Source organism: Dermochelys coriacea, chromosome 8, assembly GCF_009764565.3.
Source record: "Dermochelys coriacea isolate rDerCor1 chromosome 8, rDerCor1.pri.v4, whole genome shotgun sequence".
Classification (NCBI taxonomy): Eukaryota; Metazoa; Chordata; order Testudines; family Dermochelyidae; genus Dermochelys; species Dermochelys coriacea.
In genome coordinates this window covers 34683740-34705934 of record NC_050075.1, presented here as the reverse complement: position 1 = coordinate 34705934, position 22195 = coordinate 34683740, and the positions used below count along the sequence as shown (strand labels likewise).

At 42.3% G+C, this 22195-nt stretch overlaps 1 protein-coding gene across 2 annotated transcripts in view; it reads right to left on the bottom strand.

Annotated features, from left to right (window-relative positions):
- CTNNA1 (catenin alpha 1) overlaps positions 1–22195 on the bottom strand; it is a 189162-nt gene that overhangs the window by 149602 nt on the left and 17365 nt on the right. For both annotated transcript variants that reach the window (XM_038412232.2, XM_043520096.1), the window contains exons 2-3: positions 11959–12065; positions 4605–4800 (exon numbers count right to left, since the gene is read on the bottom strand). In XM_038412232.2, the coding sequence (XP_038268160.1) occupies positions 4605–4800; positions 11959–12063 (301 nt within the window). In that variant the 5' untranslated portion in view covers positions 12064–12065. The remainder of the gene's footprint in view (positions 1–4604; positions 4801–11958; positions 12066–22195) is intronic.

Below are 22195 nucleotides of genomic sequence, written 5' to 3'. Positions count from 1 at the left end.
TCCTTTCAGAAGGAAGTTAGTTACAGGGTTGCTTACCATGATAGCTGTTTTATCAACTACATTATCTTCACAGAACCATTTAGAAGGCACATCCATATCCCTTGAGCCCAACATTCTACTAACAGAAGATATATAGTTACCACGCCCTCTTCAGTTCCTTTATATTCACCAGCCAGAACTGCCAAAGACCCTACCTCCTTTTTAGAAGTGTTGTAGCTTAGATCTGAGTTTCAAGGTTATTTTAAAAGTTTTAGAATTACATTAGCTAGATCTATAAGTTACAGATCAGAGCAGTGGTTCTCAACCTATTTACCACTGTGGGCCGCATCCAATACTACCTCTACAATCCTGAGAATGTCACATGAGCCGCAGCTATGTGCTGATTGGGCCACAAGCGGCCCACGGGCCACAGGTTGAGAACCACTGGATCAGAGGGTTTGGTTTTATTTAATTTTTTTCTGGTAGATTCGTAAGCACTACTGAAGACAGGTTTATCTATTACATACTACTCAAAAGGTATAGGATTACAGAACCAAGGTGACACTGCTGATCACATTTTACCTAACAGAAAATATGTACATCTTCTGTATACTTAAGCACTCTGAACCTGATTGAACCAACTGACTAATGCTGCACTACTTTAGAGACAGTAGCCCAGAATCAGAGAGATGAAGTACTGCAAGTAACTGACAAGAGGTTATTTCTCATTGTTTCCGATGAACAAGGACAAGGATAATTTACACAGGCAGTTCAGAAATAACATTTTAGAAATACAGTGATAGTTATAAGGAATAGAGACCAAAATGGCAATTTAGATGAAGTATGTTTATTCATACCACTCTTCTGGTCCCAGGGTGCTAGGTTTCTCCAGAAAATACTTACACACTTTGATATTCATTGGCATGCAGGCACGCCAGAATGGTCTATGACTACAACAAAGCTGACAAGAAGTGGATAGGAACAGCATGAATTGTGCGTGTGAACCAAAATATAGTTCATCCAGGATCAGCTTTAATCCCATGACCCTTCAGAAAGATGTACTAAAGTTTTAACAAGCTGGATCCAAGACCTAGACCCTTATAATCCAACTGGACCTGGTGACAAGTGCTGGGTTTGGGTATGGAGAAAAATAAATAAAATAAAATAAATAAATAAATAAAATAGACCGACCCTCTAAGGGGCTCAGGTTCAGTCTTTTTTTTTCCCCTTCTGTGTGCATGTGGTTCCAACTTCCTAAAGCCCTCCTCTGACTTACTTGGTCTGTGAATTCTCCTCCTCTTCTGCCATTCCCCCTGCCCCCACAGTCCTGTTCTCCTCAACTCTCGCCCCCATATTCTTCCCCTTCATTCAACTCCATTTTCAGTCCCCAGCCCTTCTGACCCCGGGGGACATCACAGCCCCGTCTCTGGTAGCGAGGTACCCTGAGCAGGAATGACATTGGCAGTGCTACAAAACAAACTCCCCAAAGAGCAACTGTGGTACATTCAAAGGGGAGTGGAAGCTGTAGTGGTACCACCACTGCAATACGTAGAGCATCCCAGTGCTGCTGACAGGTTGAGACAACTGGGAGAAAATCAGGGACAGGTGGTCCTTTGTCCCTTTCGTTCCTTTGAATGGGGTGGTGGGTGACAGCCTCCCAGGCTTGCATGCAGAGGTCTGAACCCTGGGCTTGCACTGCTGGGCAAGCAGATGCTCTGGATGAGGTGGCAAAGCTGCTTGGTCTTAACCCAGAGATACGCATCTATGCAAACAGCTGCTGATCCACTGATCCCCGTGACAGAGGTGGCTTCCCTGCTGCAGGGACCAAGCTCACCAGTTCTCGCAGGCCAAGCTTCTATGGGGCAAAAAACACCACTGATCCTCGGGGCATAGACCACCCCACCTCTGACCATAGCTCCCAAAGCAAAAACTAACTCCCTACAAGTGCTGGGCATGATTTGGGTATGAAAACAGTTCGACACTTCTGGGCTTGGTTCAGGTTCAGGTTGGGCTTTAAACTTAGGCTCAAGCAGACCTCTACAAAGAGGCATATAGTCTTGACAATCCAGGAGGTTCACAAACAGCCAGTCTTAATTTTATTATTCAATATAAACATTTAAGGGCTGGTCTACACTACGAAGTTAGGTTAACTTAACTACATCACTCAGCAGTGTGAAAAAACCATGTGCAAATGTAATTAAACTGATCTAAGCTCAGGTGTAGGCACTGCTAGGTTGATGGAAGACCTAGCTACTGGCTCTCGGAGAAGGAGCATTTACTACAGCAACCGAAGAACCATTTCCATTGCTGTAAAAAGTGTCTACGCTGCTGTGCTACCACAGAACAGCAACATTTCTCGAGTAGAAGACCGACCCCATATATTGCATTAATAAAGCAAATTCAGTAATATAGAGAACATACGGTTCACTAATTCAACTACAGAATCAGAGAGCTATTTTATGCTATATTCAGCTCTCCATTCTAAAATCAGTCTTACCCATAATTGGGAGGTGATGTAGTTTACTGACCTCAACATAACATTTTGTCCCTAACAAAATCAAAGCACTGTCATTCAGCAGTGACATAGGCAAGAGACCAGTCCTGTTAATTTAGAAATTAAATCAATTATGGTGAACAAGAATTATATTCATGCTGTATATTAGCCAGATTCTCGAGACAGAGCTCCATATAATATTTTTATATAGAGAAAGAGAGCGCATGCGCTAGCAAAGTCAGATAGCAATTTAGAAAGGAACATTTCAAACCAATAGCACCCAGGGATTTGGTCAGACTCTTATATGTTCTACCTCTGTAGAGGCCTCAGCTATTTATGCTTAGAAATATAATGCAGGCTCAGGAAAACCAGCATTTGTTCACTTTGAGAACAAGGATTTCCCAACGTGAAGCAAAAATGCAAGGTTAATGCTAAGCCAACCCAAGTGTTAATGTACTACTATATGTAACCCAGAGATCATATTAGTTCAGCGTGTGCAAACTTACTAGGCACCATCAGGCAGAGGGACCTACCAAATACATCGGACCTTGATGTTTGGGGAAAGTTGGCAGGGAAGGAAAAGGGGTGGAGAAAGGAAAAGGGCATGAGCAAAAAGGAAATTGCTGTGAACATCTTCACAGCTCCAAAACAAAATAAGATTCTCTCATCCTGCTGCAGAAAGGATGCCACACTAGTTTAAAAAGTTTAGTGTATTATATATACACACTTCAATACATCAAGTCATTCAATTGCTCCACATGAATGCCCCTACACAATTCAATATACAAATGAGAGCGGAGATGATACCTGTATTTTGTAGGAACAAGAAAGAGCAAGGTAGCACAGAACTTTGGGAAGAAGAGCCCAACATTTACTGTTATTTGCCTAAAAAGTTTTCTGAAAGGCTGTTGCTGCTCTGTTAATCCAGCCTATGTGCAATCTCCTTCGTGCAAATTGTCCCAACAGTTTAGCCCCATGACCATGCCATGGTAATATGCAATGCAAAACACAACACAACACCACAAGGAAGGAGCGCAAAATTTTATTGGGACAGGCTGAGAGAGTCAGATGCCCAATAAGCACTCAGAAGCAATTAGAAAAGATTGTTTGGATAACCTTTATCAATATTTTTTAAATCAGAGGGTGGCCATAGCCCAATTAGCACTAGTTATACATCAAGTTTAATTTGAGTTGTTGATGATGGGGGAAGGAAGGAGAAATGGAGAAACCTTAAAGGATGAAAGTAGTATTTCACCCTTCTAGAACGCTCACAGCTGAAGGAATTTTGTTCCCAAAGCGTCACTGCCAGACTCAAGTGCAGAAAATTTCAGCTACAAGAGTTGAATGTTTTGGAAAGTTAACTGGGGGATCGAGTCATATTGATGCAGTTTAACAATCTTTATTACCACTGCTCACTATAACATTGTGGAAAGATCAACTAGCACTCAGCTTGAGGAATTTCTTCCTCTTTGCACAGAGCTTAATTTGTAGCTCATCAGCAGCACCACTAATAACTACAATAACTCCTCACTTAACATTGTCCTGGTTAATATTGTTTTGTGGTTAAGTTGCTGATCAATTAGAGAACAAGCTCGTTTAAAGTTGCCAAATGCTCCCTTATAGCACTGTTTGGCAGCCACCTGCTTTGTCCATTGGTTGCAGGAAGAGCAGCCTGTTGGAGCTAGCTGGTGGGGAAATCACTCAGCAGGCTATCAATTGCTGATCAGTTCAGCTGTCACTCCTTCTCCACTTCCATGTGCTGCTCCTGCCCTCTGCCTTGGTACAGCAATGTTTCATTTTAAACATTCCCATGTTTAAAAAATTGTGCTTTTTAAAATTCAGCTTTTACAGAAAACCTCTCCTAAAGAAAGTTTATTTTGGGAGCAAAATTAAGTTGAAAATGCCCTTTAAAGAATGTAATCTATTTCTCTCTTCTGTAGTGGAGACTATTTACTTGTGGCATCTGTGCTGTTTAAACTACTAAAACGATATTTAAGTGGAGGGAAATTGAACGACAAAGTTTGGAAGCTGAATGCACACAGATAAAATTATGGGCATTAGAAAGAATAGCTAAAAGACAGACAGATTTGAGAGAAACTCAGATTTAAGTTATCACAAAAAAATACGTCACCTTGCTTGCGAACATCTTCCACAGCTGCCACTAGTTCCTCTTTAAGAAACTGACTCTCTTTTGCAATTTTGTCTCCTTTCTCCAAGAAATTCTCTGTTGCTTGTTCAACTGATGCAGCCAAAACATGGGCCTTCTTAGAACGTCCTCTTTTTTTGTTGGAAGGACCCTTGTTACTGGTATTAACTAGTGTTGTAACCTGAAAAAAGGGATATTTATAGTTGAGATGTATACCGAATAAGTATATGTAACAAGATACAAGTTTATCAACCCAATAGCTTGGATTTTCTGAATCAATAGCATATTTAGAATACCTATGCTGACTTCAAGTAGGCAGTACTTAATTGCCAGTAAATTCATTTTTGAGCCGTTTTCATGCTTCTTTAATCAAGAAGCATAGCGACATTGTAATTAGACAAGTATGATAAACAAGCTAAAGTGCTTAGAGAGGGGGTTGTTTTTTTTTGTTTTTTTTAAGAAGCAGACAAAAAATTGATTAAAAAAGTTAGTTGCATCTTTTTCTATGTATCATTAAGCTACAATTTCAGCAAGAGGCCAGGGCTATTTTGGATTTGCCTTCACACAAGAAGAATCTAAGTTTGAAACAGTTCAGGACCATTAAGACTTTGAAACATTTAAAAAGATTAACAGGATTGAAGTGGCACATCTACAGAAAGCTAAGCCTTTCTTCAGTCCAAGACAGGGATGATGGACTTTGCAAGGAAAGTGATTTTACAGCCAAATTAGATGGCTGCAACCTGTCAGCAAGTTCTCATTTAATCACTTTTCTAGGTGCAGTTCGTACCACCACCTGTAAGTTTAAGGTTGACTGACTTTCCATTTTAAGACCCTATTTCCAGTTGCTTAAAAAACTTCAAGTTTTAACCATTTTGGCTGAATTTTTCCATAATCAAGGTCTGCCTCAGGCTGAAGTTTTTTGGAAAGTTCCTGCAAAACACAGGTCATTTCAATCTGGCATCATTCTATTATAGGTATTCTTTGTTTGAAGTTGTTTAACCTATTATGTATCCATGTAATGGTAGTTCTGCTGTGCCTGCATTTCTCCAGCTTACATATCAGAATGTTATAAGAATGGCCATACTGGGTCAGACCAAAGGTCCACCTAGCCCAGTATCCTGTCTTCCGACAGTGGCCAATGCCAGGTGCCCCAGAGGGAATAAACAAAGATAATCAAGTGATCCATTCCCTGTCACTCATTCCCAGCTTCTGGCAAACAGAGGCTAGGGACATCATCCCTGCCCATCCTGGCTAATAGCCATTGATGGACTTATTCTCCATGAATTTATCTAGTTCTTTTTTGAACCCTGTTCTCGTCTTGGCCTTCATAACATCCACTGGCAAAGAGTGCCACAAGCTGACTGTGCATTGTGTGAAGAAATACTTCCTTGTGTTTGTTTTAATCCTGCTGCCTATTAATTTCATTTGGTGCCCTCTAGTTCTTGTGTAATGAGGAGTAAACAACACTTCCTTATTTATTTTCTCCACATCAGTCATGATTTTATATAGACCTCAATCATATCCCCCCTTAGTCGTCTCTTTTACAAGATGAAAAGTCCCAGTCTCATTAATCTCTCCTCATACAGAAGCCATTCCATATCTCTAATCATTTCTGTTACTCTCTTTTGAACCTTTCAATTCCAACACATCTTTTTTGAGATGGAGCAAACCACATCTGCACGCATTATTCAAGATGTGGGCATATGATGGATTTCTATGGAGCCAATATCATATTTTCTCTTCTTATCTATCCCTTTCCTAATGATTCCCAACATTGTTTGCTTTTTTGACTGCCGCTGCACATTCAGTTGATATTTTCAGAGAACTATCCACAATGACCCCAAGATCTTTCTTGAGTCACCCAGTTTTGAAAGAGCCTTTTGTAGCTCTTTGCAGTCTGCTTGAGAACTAACTAACTATCTTGAGTAGCTCTGTATCATCTCCAAATTTTGCCACCTCACTGTTTACCCCTTTTTCCAAATCATTTATGAATATGTTGAACAAGACTGGTCCCAGTACAGACCCCCGGGAGACACCACTCAACTGCTCTCCATTCTGAAAACTGACCATTTATTCCTAACCTTTGTTTCCTATCTTTTAACCAGTTACCAATCCATGAGAGGACCTTCCCCTTTATCCCATGACAGCTTACTTTAAGAGCCTTTGGTGAGGGACCTCGTCAAAGGCTTTTTGAAAATCTAAGTACACTAAATCAACTGGATCCCCTTATCCACATGCTTGTTGAGCCCCTCAAAGAATTCTAGCAGATTGATGAGGCATGATTTCCCTTTACAAAAACCACGTTGACCTCTTCCAACAAATTATGTTCATCTAAGTGCGTCAGGCAATTTTGTTCTTTATATTTTCAACCAGTTTACCTGGTACTAATGTCAGGCTTACCAGCCTGAATTGTCGGGATCATCTCTGGAGCCCTTTTTAAAAATTGGCATCATGTCATGTGGGACTGTGGCCTGGTCTATGGGGGGGGCGGGACGGGGGGGTTGGTTTTCCGACCTAAGATACACAACTTCAGCTACAAGAATAGTGTAGCTGAAGTTGACGTATCTTAGGTCGACTTCCCTTGCGTCCTCACGGCAAGGGGTTGACTGCCATCACTCCCCCATCGACTCCACTTCCGCCTCTTGCCACAGGAGTCGACAGCAGAGTGATCGGGGATCAATTTATTGCGTCTACACTAGATGCAATAAATCGATCCCCGATAGATCAATCGCTACCCGCCAATCTGGGATCAAAAGCCTTGCTGAAGTCGAGGTATATTATGTCCACTGCATCCCCCCCCATCCACCAAACCAGTTACCCTGTCAAAAAATGAAATCAAGCTGGTCTGGCATGAATTGTTCTTAATAAAGCTACACTGGCTGCTAGCAATTACCCCTTCATCCTCCAGGTATTTGCAAACTGAATGTTTTATACTTTATTCTACCGGCTTCCTAGGTATTGAGATCAGGATGACGGGTCTACAAATTCCCCAGCTCCTCTTTTTTCCTCTAATTTTTAAAGATGGACAATATGTTCACCCTTCTCCAGTCTTCTGGGACCTCTCGTCATCCATGAGTTTGCAAATATTATTGCCAATAGTGCAGAGATTTCTTCAGCAAGCTGTGGTGACGTGAATTCATTCAGATCAGTCAGAAGATCTGAAGTTTTCTTTACTTATCCTGATCTGCATCCCTTCCCCTTTATAGTAACTGTACTCGTTATCCAGTCACGTTATTTTTTGTGAAAAGACTGAAGCAAAAGTAGGCATTGAGCTGCTCAGTCTTCCTATCATCTTCTGTTACCAGCTCACCGTTTACATTGAGTAATGGATCCACACCATCCCTTCTTGTTGTCTCTAACATTTCTTGCCAGCGGTAACTCATTCTTTGCCTTGGCTTTCCTGATTTTGTCCCTACATGCTTGTGCTATTCCCATGTATTCCTTCCTTGGTGACATGCCCCTCCTTCCAGCTTCTTGTGCATACACATTGGCCTCCTGTAGCTTTTATCTTTCCTCTGCAACAGACTAGCTTGATGTTGAGCATCTAGTATTACATTTTTTAGGAACTGCCAATCCCTTTCAACTCCTTTTCTTCCTAATTGGTCTTTCCATGGGACCTCACCTATTATTTCTCTGAGTTGGTTGAAATCTGCCTCTCATATCCTCCTTTCATTAGGCTCTTGAATTCTATCAGATCAACAACACTAAGTTCCCAACCATTTTCACATTTCACAACTAATTCATCCCTGTTTATCAACACCATATCCAAAATGGATGACCCCCTAGTTGTTGTCTCAACTTTCTGAATCAGAAAGTTGTCCCCTGCACAAGAACGAACTTGCAGGACATATGTTTTGCTATAATAAGTGTCCAACAAATATCAGGGAAGTTAAAATCCCACATTAATATTAGCTTGTGTGTGTTCGCTAATCTTGTCACCTGCTTGTAGAATGCCTCATCCACTTCCTCTTCTTGATTTGATGACCTATAATAGACCACCCCACCATAAGATCGCGGCTATTCTTTTCCCTTTTTATCTTCACCCAAAGACTCTCAGTAGACCTGTCGCTCACTTTCTCTTGGACCAAGTGTATACATTCTTGATATAGAGCACAATCCCTCCTCCTTTCCCCCCCCCCATACCTATCCTTCTGGAACAAGCTATATCCCTCAGTGCTGGTACTGCAATCATGGGAGTTATCCCGCCAAGTCTCTCTAATGCCAATTAAGTCACATTTTTCTTCATATACCACGTTTTCCAGTTCATCCTGCTTGTTCCCCATACTTGCATTGGTATAAAAGCATCAAATATATTTTGCAGACTATCCTGTTTTCATTTTTGCTTCATGACCACCCATGTAGGTGTCAAAAGTCCATGATGGAATTTGGTATTTGTCGTCCCCCCTGCAATTTGCTCTTTTAAAAGCCCCAGTAATGCACATGTAAAAAAGCTACTTTGCAGCCTTCATGTTCTTCTAAAATACTCAAGTCAGAAAATGAAAGAATTGAGGTTGTCTGTGCAGCCTTAATTTGGCTTCTTTGTGCATGTGCATATGCATATGCATTATGAGAGTCCAGTTATGTGACCACAAACTCCCCGTCTCTCTCCCCCCCGCACCCAAAGAAGTTTAATTTAAAAGCCAGTAGGGAAGTGTCTACCTGAAAATTCACTGTCTTCCAATAGCAATGTCTGCAGATCCTACAGATGGGATCCCATCTGTAGCGTTACTATAAGGCGGAACCACTCTGGACAAAGCCATTTACTTGTAGTGCTCCAATAAGAACAGAATTCATCCACCACTGCTTGTACATCTAGTTTTAAAAAGATCAAGAACTTACAGGGGGTCTTACAAATCTCTCTCAATACAAAAAAGTATGATCTTTCCTTTTCCAGGAAGCTGCCATTGCTCTAAGGAAAAATAAGTCTTGATAGACACTGGCAGAAAGATACTATTTGATCTACAAAGCACATGACTCTGGGGCACAGACACCTTGATACAGACAACTGACGTTTTCTTGCCTCTTACCAACAGGCAAGGCAGATACCATTGTTGATTTATGGTCTCTATATTATTCTTTAGTAGCATTCTGAAATGTGCTTAAAAAGAGGAATAAATTCTGGTTTTCTTTACACTTAGGTAATCTCAGTAAGTAGCTTCAAAATGTCAAACTGAAGAGATACAAGATCTGCCATTTGTTTAGCTTCTTGTATTTTTAACAGGAAGTTACCAAAACTGATCACTTAAGATTTATCTGTAACAATCCCATTTCTTGACATGAAGCTTTAACACACTAGCTACACAAAAGTTTTTAGGCCATTCTTGACTTGAACTGGTACAACTAGTGGGTTTTTTGTTTTAAGTTTTAGGATTTAAGTTCAGTTTTTGCCATTAGTGCATAAGCATTCACTTATGACAACAGGTCACAGGAAATCTTCCTCATCTGCAGCTACACTTCTGTGGCACAGCTCCAGGATCAACAGCCCACTCTCTAGCTCATGTTTCATAAGGGAACCTCCAGGATATAGAGTACACTCATCTTCAGTGGCAGGACCTCTGACAGATTTCACCATGCCACCATTTCTCCCTTTGGGAAACAAAATGGATGCTCTAGAAACTTCAAGGGCTAATGAAGTGGCTCTGTAGCTCCTCAAAGATCTATCTACTTGCCTATCAGTGGACCCATGGCAGGTAAGAAGCCCTCTTTGGTGATGACTGTCCTTCACTAGGGACAGCTTTCACCAACAGATCTCAGTTCATGCACTAAATTTACTGCAAGAGGAAGTTTGCTTTACCTTCTTCTGGTTATTTTCCCTGTCATACCACTTAGAGCACCTGGAACTGCAGGTACAGGCTGTTGCTGCTGCAGTACCTCATGAAAGAAAATTATCCTGAACTCAGAATGCCTTGAAAAAAAGTTTGTTCTTTGGATGACGTCAATTGAATTTCTCTAACGGGAGAAATCTATGAATGACTCTGAATTTGCAAGGATACAGAACTAAACTGTAGGAAATCCAACTACGTTTTACAACTTTAGAAACAGAAAATAATATTAAGTTCATCAAGAAATAGAGAGTCTACTTTTTGCCAATGAATGATGGGGTATTCAGCTTTGGAAACAGAACCTGACTGATTGCAAGATCTGCAGACCTTCACACATTGAAGAGAGTTTTTCTGATCTCCAGAACTGAGACATTCTGGACAAATTGGCAAAATTATTTAAGTTCCCTATTCTTGAACAACGGGCTAGATGCCACTGTAATTCTTTCCCCAAGGCACTTTAAGAGGTCTGCATGAGAAACCCTTTGCTGCAAATCTTCAGCGTGCCCAAAGTATCTTTATTCGGTGCCTCCATCCTGTAGGCCTTACAAGGTATGTACCCACCCTCTCCATCTTCTTCAGTACACTTTATTATGTAATTAGTCACACATACAAAACAAAGTCTTCAGTGGCTGAACTCTACATAAAAGTTTAGCGGACACTTTACAAGTATAAGCATGCAATTGTCAAAGAGTTCTGTCAAATGAAAACTAAGTTTGACCATGGCATTTTTTCTAAATGAGAGTTTGTTCCATTACCTATTTCAACTTTTATTCCTCCCAACGAATTCTGGCTAAAGACATGTATAAAAAGGGCTTCTGGTATTTTCAAATAGGAAAATATCTAGTTGCCTTGTACTGCAGGCAACCACCATTTCTGCTCAAAATTTTCACTGTTTGGCTGCTCTCCCCAAAGTGAATGCTTTTTTGCTTATAAAAGCTTTCTATCTAACAGGGAATTCAAATTAAAGCTGTTATGCAATCTTAACTATAGCAGTTGCTGCTCTTCCCACCATAAGTAAGGGCTTTTAGTTCACCAGAATTCTAATGCAAGACAGAACTTTCTACAGCATCTCAGTTTCTAGTGACACAATTGTAAAGAACAATATTTAGATAAGAACAATTAAATAAGTTTCACCAAAAGGATTCTTGTTGGGGAAAAAAAAATTGTACCACAGAGAAGAGAAACTGAGCACAAGTACAATAAAACTTCAGCAGCAATGTGATATGTGCTTTTTGCACTTCTGATTAAATGAAGGATTGTGTTATATTAAGTTGTGACAAAAGCAAAAAAAACAAAAACAAACAAAACACTGAGTCTTCTAAGATTAAGACTAGAAGCATTCTTAAACACCAACAGACTGAGCAAAAGCCATTTGTTCTTGCTCGCCCACAGTCCCCCTCCACCTATCCATTTCAGACCAGGTTTTCATTTCTGGACTTCAAACTTCAAGGTAGGAGGATTAATCATCAAATTGAAACTTACCAAAAACCTGAGAGCTTGATATATAGATTTCTTACCTGTGTTACCAGGGGCTCCAATAGTCTTTCAACTGCCAGTGTTCTTATCTCTAAACTTTTGGGATCCCATTTGAAGTTAACACTGCCTGCATTAACAGTAGTCATTTCTTTGAGAGAGAGAGAGAGAGAGAGAAGGAAAAAAGTTAACTTCAGTCTTACTAGGTCTTCTTTGCTATGACGGATTGATTTTGAAATGAAACAATGGTTATATAAAAGTGCTACATTAAAAAGTAGCTACTGCTCAAAGTCAAATTTGCACTGCCTTTGGAAATAACCAGTTTTATCATTTCAGTGCAAAATTGTGTTTTCAGTTATGACACCATGATTGTTACGTTTATGTTAAATAAGCCTAGAAAAACTACCTAAAATATAGTATTTCCAAGCAGAGTGCCCCATCAAAAGTGTTTTGGTAGTTCATTTGTCTTATTCTGACAAAGGTCAGTCTCTAGCTAATATTTTATGAGTCAGAAACCAGCTTCCCTCCAACCCGCAGTTACTTCTCAAACCCAAATTGAGGCTGTTTTCTTTTAAACAGTTTGAATATAAAGTCAGCTTACATTCAGCTATAGCAATGCTGCTACATACAGCCAAAAAGCCTGAGCATGTTCAACTGCTTTACACCTTCCATATTTATCAATATTTCATGGCTAGAACCAAACGCTTTCCCTTAAAATCTCCCACTATAAGGCTGCTTTACAGCTTTATGAATACAGTAGAACCTCAGAGTTACAAACCCGCTCCATTCCTGAGAGATTTGCAACTCCTAAATGTTTGTTCAGAATTATGAACATTATGGTTGTTTTCAAAAGTTTACAACTGAACATTGATTTAATACAGCTTTGAAACTTTACTATGCAGAAGAAAAATGCCTTTAACCATCTTACTTTAGATGAAAAAAGCACAAACAGTTTCTTTATCTTGTCAGATTTTTTTTTTAAACTCTCCTCCCTACCCTTTAAGTAGCTTATGTTTAACACAGCACTGTACTGCATTTGCTGCCACCCGATTGCATACTTCCAGTTCCAAATCAGGTGTGTAATTAACTGGTCAGTTCATAATTCTGGTGTTTGTAACTCAGGTTCTACTGTACATGCTCGAAGCCATAGCTAAGCCCCATCTTCCTCAAAGAGATTTCATGTTTACATCCCCACCGTACAGTCAAGTGGCACTTCACAATTCTCTTTGGTATTCTTCCTAAGACACTGAACAGACCTGATCCATCTCTCTAAGAGTACCATGGTTTTGAGAATAGAACTAACATGCTGGAGAGAGAAAATGAATTAAGGAAATACCCAGTTTTAGCTTTACCTCCTGACAGTACTCAGATTGCTAAAAACCACACACAGATAAGCAACAACTTGATTCTACGGAACCCAGTATTTAAATATATTTACAGGTGTGCAAAAACAGTTCCAGGTTACTTTTTAAGCCATAGGTCACAATTTCTGGCTCTCCATGTTTTAAATGATGCCCAATGTTTGAAGTTACACCCTTCCATCTCCTATGTAGGATAGTTAATTTTTTTAAAGGTGACCTCCAAATAAAAATATTTTGGTTTGTCTCCTTTGTGCTTCTTTATATTACGAGCCTGAAAGCATGCTTCTCTTGAAAAAGCATTTATTCCCATATTTATCTTGGAAGTACCAGAAAAATTTTATCCAGTTTTTGTTGGAGGACTTCTTTAAAGACTGAGGCACGGTCTACACTACACCGTTAGGTTGACAAGAACAAGGGGTCATCAATGAAGTTAATAGGCAGCAGGTTTAAAACAAAAGGAAGTGCTTCTTCACACAATGCACAGTAAACTCTGGAACTCTTTGCCAGGAGACATTGTGATGGCCAAAACCATAACAGGGTTCAAGAGAAAATTAGGTAAGTTGATGGAGGATAGGTCCATCGATGGCTATTAGCCAAGATGGTCAAGGATGCAACCCCATGCCCTAGGTGTCCATAAGCCTCTTACAGCCAGATGCTCCGATTGGATGACAGGGGATAGATCACTTGATAAATGCCCTGTTCTATTCCCTTTGAAGCATCTGGCACTGGCCACAGTCTGAAGACAGGATACTGGACCATAAGTCATACAGGATAGAAGTTGCCTTGCCTCAACCTATTTGTGCATATGTCTACTCAAATTTGTCTCGGATCTACATAAACAGCCATTTACAGCAATGCAGCGACAGCTGACCTACTGAGGGGCTACACTTGCATTGTGTTAACCTAACGGTCCTCAAGAAGCTGTCCCATAATGTGCCCATTCCCTGTGATACTGTCTGCTCTGGTCACAATCGTAAGCTCCACTGCCCAGGGGTTCCACAAACTGGAAGCCACTCCATCCCCTTTAAAACTCCTTCATGTTTTTTAAATACCTTTTCCTGATTGCCCACCTTAGCAAGCACAAGTAGCAGCTCACCCTCATGCAACTGCCCAACTGACCATGACAACTCCACTCCCTAGACATACTCCTTCCTGGAGCAGCCTGGAGATACTGGATCTCCTGCAACTGTGGACAGAAAAAGCTGTGCAAGCATAGATATGGACCAGCCATAGAAAGATGGGCATTATTAATAGATTGCCTGCATCCCTGGTTCAAAGGGGTTCAACAGGGATCAGCAGCGCCACGTAAACACAAAGGAAATTTGCCAGCCATAACACAAGGCCAACAATAGATCTGGTTCTGTGCCACAGACCTGCTGCTTTAACAATGGGCTGCATACCATACTTGGCAGAGACCGTACCAGCACCCTACAGACCACTCTGGATACCTCAGAAAAAGCCCAAGACAGAGACCCCTGCCGTGAACAGTAAAGAGAAGGCAAAACGGGAAGATGCAACATGGGACCCCAGCCACACTGCAAGTCAGGACCTGTTTGAGACTCCATCACAGTCTAATCAGTCTCACCAGGTTGGTATGGATGAGTGTTATGAACTGGAAGGAATCTCAGGTAAGTGTGCGCGTGCATTCTTCAATGCAACATTTTAAATTAGAGATGGTGTTCATCCCATTCCCAAATTAAGATAAAGGTATCTGATTTTTATTGTTTTCTTGCATGAAAAAAAGGTAGCAGTACAAACAAAGGTAGAATTGGCAGTTGCTTTAATATGCTGAACACCCATACATCAGAAGTTCAAGGATTCAAAAAGTTACGGTTTTATAATGGTTAAGACAAATTACCAACATCACTTGACAAAATATAAAAAGTAAATATCCTTAAATCACATACTAAGTTCTCAAATAACATTTTTCTGCGTACCAGCAAGTTTCAATTATCATTGGGGAAAAAACTGGTCAGTTGGTGTGTGCACTGTGAAAATCATTTACCAACAAAAATCTAATCCTTCAAAGTTTGAGATATAGGCCTTGTCTACACTGGGAAGTTTCTACGCAGTAAAGCAGCTTTTTGCATTGTAACGTCTGAGGAGTACACACTGCCAAGCCACTTAGTGCGCAGAAAATGCACAGTTGCAGCGCTGTACAAACAAAACCAAAAACAAATACAGCCTGACAAAAGGCGTACAGCTTTCTGCACCAGGGGTACAGTTCCATGGTGCCAGTGTAGACACCCTAGTCAACTGGCGACTGGCCTATGGAAGGTGTCCCACAATGCCTGTTCTTGCCTCTCTGGTCATCAGTTTGACCTCTACTGCCCTGCCCTCAGGTGCCAGTCATCCCCACCCCGTAAATTCCTTTGGAATTTTGGAAGTCCCCTTCCTGTTTGCTCGGTGATGCATGCAGTGGTCTTAGCGCATCTTTCCAGGTAGCCCCGCTTGGAGCAACGCGGAGCTGTTGGACCTCAACAGCATTTGGGGAAAGGAGGCTGTCTAGTCCCAGCTGCACTCCAGCCGCAGGAATTATACCACCTACCGACAGATTTCACAATGCATGACAGAAAAGGGCCGTGACCGGGACACACTGCAGTGCAAGGTCAAAGTGAAGGAGCTGTGGAATGCCTACCACAAGCTGCTCTGGTACTGTGCCCACAAGCTGCTCGTTCTACAAGAGTTGGACGCAATACTCTGTGACAACACCACCTCGACTGTAAAGGCCACTGTGGATACTTCAGTGGCTTGCATACCAGTTGAGAGTGGACCAAGCCAGAAGAAGAAATCTTGGACAAGGATGTGGAGAGGGAGGGAGACCCAGAGGCAAAGGAGAACTCAGAGGTCAGAGATGCACGCAGCTAAGAGCTCTTTTCTACCCCAGAGGAGGCTAGCCCAGTCACAGCTGTCGGATCTTGGCAAAGCACAAACAGGAGAGGATGCCCCTGGTAAGTGAATTTGATTTTGGGAATCGCTGAAATGAGTTGTTGAGGGCAAGAGGGTTGCAGAAAGCAGGCTTGTGTCTGTATGATATGCGTACCACCGCATGCCTAGTCTGAGCAGTGGAACAGAGTGTTGATTGATTCCCTCACTCCATGGGAATCTGCCTCAGAGAACTCTCATGGAGATACTGGGCAATCTGCTACCATAGGTTCTTTGGCAGAGCTGCTTTGTTTCTTGCCCCATTAACTTTCCTGCACCAGTCTGCCATCTCTGGAGGGGTGGAGATGGGGCAAGAGAAACCATTGCTGCAAACAGGCGAGCCACATAAGGGCCAGGGCAGAAGCTGCAGACTTGAAGATCCTCCCTTGATTCCCTGCTCACCTTTAGTAGGGAGATCTCTTACATAATGAACACAGGCCTGTGGAAAATGTGGGGACAAGAATGATTATCAGGCTCCCACTACAGTGCTGGCTCTCCCCGAGAGCCACATGCCCAGTGTACAGTAGGGTCCGGGAACACTGTTTTACGCTGCCCCTGTGGCTACTCACCATTTTGGGGGTCTTGTGGTTCATATGTGCTTGCCTGGGGTCAGACAGTAACAGGTATGTGAATAGTGGCGGTGTTTTAAATCACTGAATCAGTGTTGTTGTGTGTGTTGCAAACAATAGTGCTTCTGTAAAATGTTGCATTTTGGCTAAACAGAGATGGACCTTGAGAGGGCAGCCTCCCTCTTTGTTCTCGCCAGCTGAATGGCTGCACAGAATTAGAAAGCAGTTACGAAGAACTAAGGAAGACTTTCTCCATGAGGTTATGATGCACTCTGTGGCCGAAAAACAGGAATTGAATGAGTGGCGGGACAGCGAGAAGAAGGACTGAAAGGAGAACACGAAGCGCTAGAATGAAGCCACGGAGCGTCTCTTAAATGTTATGGAGCACCAAGCGGACACGCTCCAGGCGATATTAGCACTGCAAACCAAGCAGCTCCCCACCCACCCTCCCCTGCAGCCGCTGTCACAAAACTCTTTCCCATGTGCTTCACATACACTGCCAACACATTCTTAACCTCCTGGCTCCAGTCTGTACTCGCGGCATTCCACTCCTCCCACGCCACAGTCCAGCACTGCGGACTCCCAGTACCCACTGCACTCAACACCCGTCCCTCTGCAGTTTAGCCCTGCTGAAGTACAGTACCCATCGCCCTATACTCCAAAAGACAAGGCTGTATATGATAGCTAGACATACACAAATCTTTAACAGTCCACAGACCCCACCTTCTCCTGGGTCTTTCCCTTCCCCTATCCCCCTCAATGCTGATGTTTTTTTTGTTGGTCTCTCCCCTCCGGCTGTTTTTTAATAAAAATTGTGCTGGTTTGAAAGTAATCTTTATTCTATTAACTGAAAACAAACAGAGCTCTGTAAAGCAACATACAATATCGTAAACCTTCATATTGCATTACCTACACCAATCACAATTACCTTCTAGCATTACAAGCTCAGCACTCCCAAACATAGCAACAAATATTAGCAGCTTTCAGCTCCAAATTGCTGCCTCAAGGCATCCCTGATCCTGGCTCTACGCTGCGGCCCTCTAATAGCCCTGGTCTCTGGCTGTTCAAATTCAGCCTCCAGGCACTAAGCCTCAGCCGCCCAGCCCTGAGTGAAGCTTTCATCCTTCCCTTCACAATTATGATGGGGCATAAAGCATGTGGCTATAACCATAGGAACATTGTCATTAGCCAGGTCAAGCTTCCCATATAGGTAGCGCCAGCAGACCTTTAAACAGCTAAAAGAACACTCCACAGTTCTGCACTTGCTCTGCCTGTTGTTGAAACACTCTTTGCTGCTGTCAAGGTGCTCTGCATATGGCTTCCTAAGCCATGGCATTAAGGGGTAGGCGGGGTCTCCCAGGATCACGATGGACATTACAACTTCCCCTTCGGCGGTCTTCTAGTTCGGGAAGAAAGTCCCTGCTTGAAGTTTCCTGAACAGGCCAGTGTTCCGAAAGATGCATACGTCATGCACCATTCTGGAGCAGCCTGCCTTAATGTCTGCAAAATGCCCACGGTGATCCACAAGTGTCTGGAGAACCATAGAGAAATACCCATTCTAATTAATGTACTCAGTGGCTAGGTGGTCTAGTGCCAGAACTGGAATGCGTGTGCCATCTATTGCCCCTCCAGAGAGTTAGGGAAGCCCATTTGGGCAAAGCCATCCACAATGTCACACACGTTGCCCAGAGTCACGGTCTTTTGGAGCAGGATGCGATTAATGGCCCTACACACTTCCATCAACACGAGACCAACGGTTGACTCTCTCACTCTGAACTGGTTAGGGACCAAATCGGTAGCAGATTGGAGTAGCCATCTTCCACAGAGTAAAAAAGAAAAGGAGTACTTGTGGCACCTTAGAGACTAACAAATTTATTTGAGCATAAGCTTTCGTGAGCTACAGCTCACTTCATCGGATTCCACCGAATGCATCCCATGAAGTGAGCTCTAGCTCACGAAAGCTTATGCTCTAATAAATTTGTTAGTCTCTAAGGTGCCACAAGTACTCCTTTTCTTTTTTGCAAATACAGACTAACACGGCTGCTACTCTGAAACCTTCCACCGAGTGCAATTGCCACATGCTTTTCCAATGGCAAGGCAGCTCTCATTTTCATGTCCTTGCGGCGCAGGGCTGAGGCGAGCTCAGACGGTCCCATGAATGTGGCTTTCCTCATCTGAAAGTTCTTCAGCCACTGCTAGTCTCCCAGATGTGCATCACAATTTGATCCCACCACTCAGTACAAGCAATCTCATGTCGAAGCAATGCGTGGCGAGATCAATGATGCACTCCCCTTGCCTTTGTAGTTTAAGGAATAACTCCACTGCCACTCGTGATGTGTTAGTCAGAGCAAGCAGCATGCTGGTCAACAGTTCGGGATCCATTCCTGCAGACTGAAGAGGCAGAGTGGGATACACAAACCATTGAAAGATGGCACCAAATGCAAACAGAAGCCCAGGGATTGCTGGTATGCAAAGCAATGCATCATGGGGCATTGGGACAGGACCCAGGATGCCTCACAATCCCCTCCGCCTTTCCACAATTCTTAGCTGCAGAAGAGGAAAAGATAGTCTGTGGGATAGCTGCCCAGAGTGCACGACTCCGAATACCACTGCAAGTGCTGTAAGCATGAACATGCTGTTGCACAGGCAGCTGACTGTGTTCACACAACAGCAGTTTCCCTTCAACACTCTCTGGGCAGCGCTGTAACTGCCGGTGCTGTAACTCTGCCACTGTAGACACACAAACTCCTTGCCCCTCTTATGCCTGAAATGTCTTATGCTTGGACTAATCACTCTCTAAACAGGGGGTTATAGGAAGCCATTTTGCAACCTAACAATAGCATTAGAATACACAGGGCTTCTTGAATTCAAAGGATATCTGCCACAGAATCCATGTGTTTTGGTTCTACCATGTGGAAACCTCCAAGTGCTGTCCCCACAGCTCCCATTGACCAGGAACCACGGCCAATGGGAGCGGCAGTGATGGTGCCTGTAGATGGGGCAGCGCGCAGAGCTGCCTGGCCACACCTCCACATAGGAGCCAGAGGGGGGACATGCTGCTGCTTCCAGGAAAGTGAAGCCCTAGCAAGGATACAGCAAGCTTATCTTCATATAGAGCCATGCAGCTGTGCCACCGCAGCACTTTAGTGAAGAAACTCCTATGCCAAAGGGAGAACTTCTTTCATCAGCATAGCTACTACCTCTTGGGGAGGTAGATTAACTATGTCAGAAGAAGCTCTCCCACTGTCATAGTGCTGTCTACACAAGGTATCAGGTCGGTATAACTATGTCGCTCAGAGGATATGGATTTCACTCCCTCTGAGCAACACAGCGATACCGCTATAGGTCTGTAGGGTAGACCTGGCCAGTAACTTGGAGTATGGCTTTGCAGTGTGACTCCTCACACTCGAGCTAGGCTAACCTGGGTGCTGATCAGCCAAGTTAATTATGCACTGAACACATATCCTAAAAGAAAAGGGCAACCCTCAAACAAGCAAAGTCTGGGCTACGTCTACATTACCACTATGTCAACATTACTTAGGTCACTCAAGGTGTGAATAAGCCACCCTGAGCGACAAATTACACCGACACAAGCACTCATGTGCACAGCGCTGCGTCGGTGAGAAAGCTTTTCCCGCAGACCTAGCTTCTGCTGCTTGTGGAGGTGGTTTTATTATGCCAACAGGAGAGCTCTCTTCCATCGTCATGGAGCATCTCCACCAGACATGCTGCAGCAGCGCAGCTGCATCAGTACAGCTGTGCCGTTGCAGTGCCGTACATGTAGACGTATCCTTGGACACCCATAGAGTAGCAAGTTTTACCAGCAAATATGAATTCAAGTTTCTACTACAAAATTAGCCAACTTTATCAGTTGGTATAAGAATCTGTCAGTGCAGCAAGATGAATTCTTGCTTGGCTTTCCAAACAAAAAAACACACACACCCTGATTATTGGCAATAAGCAGCAAAGAAATCATGGTATTTTTGTTTTGATCTTCTTAAGCATTCAATCTGCAATAAAAGTGCAATCTATAAACCATGCAATTAGAAATAATGAAGATTAGCCTCACTCGTATTCTAAAGCTACCTTTTTGTTCCTAAATTACAATGAATGTGTAGTACACTGCATTCTTTGGCCAAAAAGTCTTTTAATCCAGACGTTTATTAGAAGTTTTAAATACAGAAAGACATACGGACTGAAATTATCTGGTTTGTTAGAGCCCAAGACAGCAAATCTTTAGTTAAGATCACCTCATTCTTCAAAATACTACTGTAATTAAAGGCTAACCCCAAAGCCTTCCTGAGGCAGACATGATTTTAGGATCTTTCCTATATTGTATGTACTTTCTTAAAGCTCTACATTTGAGGTCAGCATGTATGGGGAGCCAATTTCATTCCTCCACTTTGATGATGAATTTGGTTAGTCCAAAAAAATGGTTCAGCACAGTTGTAAAAAAATCCACACTTCAAGGGAAATGAGCAACTGGATGACATTTTATCTTTGAAATCACACTTTCTATTTTTTAAATTTCTGAAGTATTTAAACAAACAGAACATATTTGAAAGTGGACATCAGAAACACTAGATTCTAATTTCAGTCTGTGAATGAAAGCTAACCACTCTGACAAGAATGGAGTGGTGAGATTAAGGTGTGTGTTATATCTATTAGAAGACAATAAGAAGAATTAAACAACTCCACAGAAGCTGGAAGAGAAGAGAGTCATTGGTGATTGGAGAAGGGCACCGCTAGTGTGCTGTCAATTGTAATTGACTACTCAGGAGTCAAAGCTGTGAGTCACTGGATGGATTTGGTTTGCTGGAATCTAGATGCTTACATAAGGTACACCTAATAATATATCCTAGGAAGAGATAGAAAACTTATATTTCAATCTTAAATTAAGCCCTCACCTAATGATTTCAATGCTAATTTCTGAAATTGTGAAAGCTGCTGATTTATGTAGCAAATGAGTGATTAGAATTAATGATCACTAAACATCAGTGTATGTTATTTGACTTGCATGCTTAACATGGTAGAAAACAACTGGAATGGACTAGAGAAAAATGTAACTTATCCTGGGTTGTTAAATAGCAAGGCAAAAGGATTCATGGTCATATGAATAGTGCAGAAATCTCCCCCCCTCCCCCAAGATCAGTTGTGCTACTGAATGAATGAAAGCATCTACTGAAGCAAAAGAGCAGATCAGCGATGTTCCTGCAAGCAAGGTATTTTCTATGCTATTGTCATAATCAAAAGTCACAATGATGATTTAAGGCCCTGTCCAGGACTTCAGCAGCTCTTTGTCAGCTTCATTCAGAAACAGCCCGCTATGTCTTACTCAAAAAGTGGCAGAATTTAGTGATCAAGCCATAAAACTGAAAAGGCAAAAACATGATAAGTTAAAACCTCCTCCTACAGTAAGGATATCA